Below are 2,892 nucleotides of genomic sequence, written 5' to 3' on the forward strand. Positions count from 1 at the left end.
GTCAAGGTAAAACTAAGACGTCTACTGAGGAATAAGAGCTACAGGAAGAAACACTGAGGATACAGTGAGTACTGGAAAAGTTCTATACATGTCTAACAGAGAAAATACTTTCCTGCAGATCAAATGCAGAGAATGTGAACTGACAGATTATTATACTTTCAGTTTTATCTATATGCCTGCTGTGTTTCTATCTTCACTCAGAGAGAAAATGTCTTCCCGATTAGAGGAGGATCTCTCCTGTCCCATCTGCCAGGACATCTTTAAAGATCCTGTTGTCCTGTCATGTAGCCACAGCTTCTGTAAAGACTGTCTGCAGAGATGGTGGGAACAGAAACCAATGAAGGAGTGTCCAGTTTGTAAGAGAAGATCATCAAGGAGTGATCCACCTCATAACTTGGTATTAAAGAACCTGTGTGAGACCTTCTTACTGGAGAGAGATCAGAGAGTTTCAGCACGGTCTGAGGATCTCTGCAGTCTGCACTCAGAGAAATTCAAACTCTTCTGTCTGGACCATCAGCAGCCAGTGTGTGTTGTCTGCAGAGATTCAACAACACACAACAACCACAGATTCAGACCCATCACTGAAGCTGCAAAGGATCACAAAGAGGAGCGCCAGAAATCCCTGAATCCTTTAAAGGAGAAACTGTGGCTCTTTAAAGAAGTTAAAGGAAACTGTGATCAAACAGCAGAACACATTAAGATCCAGGCCAGAGACACAGAGAGGCAGATTAAGGAACAGTTTAAGAAGCTTCACCAGTTTCTACAAGAGGAAGAGGAGGCCAGGATCGCTGCTCTGAGGAAGGAAGAGAAGCAGAAGAGTCAGATGACGAAGGAGAAGATTATGGTTCTGAGCAGAGAGATAGCTGCTCTTTCAGACACAATCAGATCCACAGAGGAGGAGCTGAGAGCTGAAGACGTCTCATTCCTGCAGAACTACAAGGCTGCAGTGAAAAGAGTCCAGCAGCGCCCCCTGCTGGATAATCCAGAGCTGGTCTCAGGAGCTCTGATAAACGTGGCCAAACACCTGGGCAACCTGACCTTCAACATCTGGAACAAGATGAAGGAGATGGTCTCCTACACTCCTGTTATTTTGGATCCAAACACTGCCAACCCAGAACTCATCCTGACGAAAGATCTGACCAGTGTGACACGTGGAAGGAAACAGGAGCTTCCTGAAAACCCAGAGAGGATTTATTCCTATCCTTCTGTCCTGGGCTCTGAGGGCTTTAACTCAGGATCTCACAGCTGGGATGTTGAGGTTGGAAACAGTCCGATCTGGGCACTAGGAGTGGTAGCAGAGTCTGGCCTGAGTGAGTTAGACAAAATGTCTCGATTATTTAGAATAGCGTTCTGTGATGGTGAATACACAGTAGACTCTTATACACATCGCTCCACTGTTCTGTCAATGAAGAAGAAGAAGAAGAAGCCGCAGAGGATCAGAGTTCATCTGGACTGGGACGGAGGAGAACTGTCATTCTGTGATCCTGATACTGACACACACATACACACCTTCACATACAAGTTCACCGAGAGACTGTTTCCATACTTTAACACTGTAACTACACACTCACTGAAGATATTACCACTGCCTCTCTAGGTAATAATGTAATCACACAGTTAGACAGGAAGATGATGGTCATTATGTGAGTGTTGTTGTACATAATTTCCATTTGTTTCTTATTTTGTTGTTCATGCAATTTACAAATAAATTCTCCTCTTGCCAGATGATTACAGAGATGATTACAAAGTCAGCTAAACAATTTTTCTGTTGTTCAGGTATTTCAGCGTAGGCAGCAGACAGTTTCACATGGCATGGCCTCAGTTTACCCTGTCTCACAGTAGCGCATTTGATACATTAGGTGTGATCCTTATCTAAAACATGCAGAGTTGGCAGTTGGTCGTGTGCAACCAGTCACCAAACCCTGCCATGAAACCCATTGTCTTTGTAGAGCATTTTGATCTTAATCAAATACCTTATTGTACAATCTTTCTCTGCATGAATTAGGATGAATGTACACACACAACGTCTTTTTTTTTTCTTTCGGTTTTACAACCTGTTTCTTTTGTCATAGTTGTGGCCATCATCATTATCAGTAGTGATAACATTTTACTCAGAGTCCAAGAGGAACACAAGCAGTCAGATTTTCACACAAGTGAAACTAAAAATATTGGTTGTAACCCCACATGGCATAGGTAAACTGTGTGCATATGTGTTTCAAGTATAGTAGGACACTTTTGAAATAAGAACTCAATTTTGAAAATGTAATGAACATTTACAAAAGACAGATCAGGTCATGATTGTCACGTTATACTTGCTGTCACTTCCAAATGTTTGGTAAAACTGCGAGTTAATATGATATAGGTTGTAAAAATGTTCTTTTACTTCTGTAAGTGATTGTAAACTACTCTGTATTTTATTATTTGTTATACTTCTATGATTATACAATGCTGCAAATCATTCAATGCTAAGAAGGTTGAGATGTAGAAAAAAAATTAAGTTGAGCTTTGACTATGTTCAGGACATTATATATGACACATATTTAGCGTATTTCATTCTAACATGGCAATCCTTGTACATTTATTTTGAAATCTGTAGAAAGTAAGCTTGTCAAGCAATATTAATACCGTGAAAATAAAACTCGGGTGTATCAGGAAGATTTGTCCTCCTTTCCTTGTCCACTCGTCCCTGTCAGGTTGTATTACGGGCAGCAGGGCGGCTGTTAAAGGTGACGACGGCCTACAGAGAGCTTCAGGTTCAGTCTGGCGGCAGCTCAGGAGATTTAACCTGCAGCTGTAATCACTATCGACATCAACAGCAGCTTCTTCCTCCCTGCTGTGTGTCTGAGTGTGTGAACAGGACTGTTCCCACCAATTACAGTACTGGTTTCTTGG

General features: G+C 41.8%; 1 protein-coding gene across 1 annotated transcript; it reads left to right on the forward strand.

Annotated features, from left to right (window-relative positions):
• The first annotated feature begins 208 nt into the window (after window positions 1–208).
• LOC137180788 (E3 ubiquitin-protein ligase TRIM35-like) lies at window positions 209–2,655 on the forward strand. The gene has a single exon (XM_067586036.1). The coding sequence runs from the start codon at window positions 209–211 to the stop codon at window positions 1,595–1,597; it is 1,389 nt and encodes a 462-aa protein (XP_067442137.1). The 3' UTR covers window positions 1,598–2,655.
• Window positions 2,656–2,892: the final 237 nt, after the last annotated feature.

This window comes from Thunnus thynnus, chromosome 4 (assembly GCF_963924715.1).
Source record: "Thunnus thynnus chromosome 4, fThuThy2.1, whole genome shotgun sequence".
Classification (NCBI taxonomy): Eukaryota; Metazoa; Chordata; class Actinopteri; order Scombriformes; family Scombridae; genus Thunnus; species Thunnus thynnus.

Bases quoted from the DNA above. Each gene is read 5' to 3' on its own strand.
- LOC137180788 (XM_067586036.1), top strand. From the start codon at position 209: ATGTCTTCCCGATTAGAGGAGGATCTCTCCTGTCCCATCTGCCAGGAC.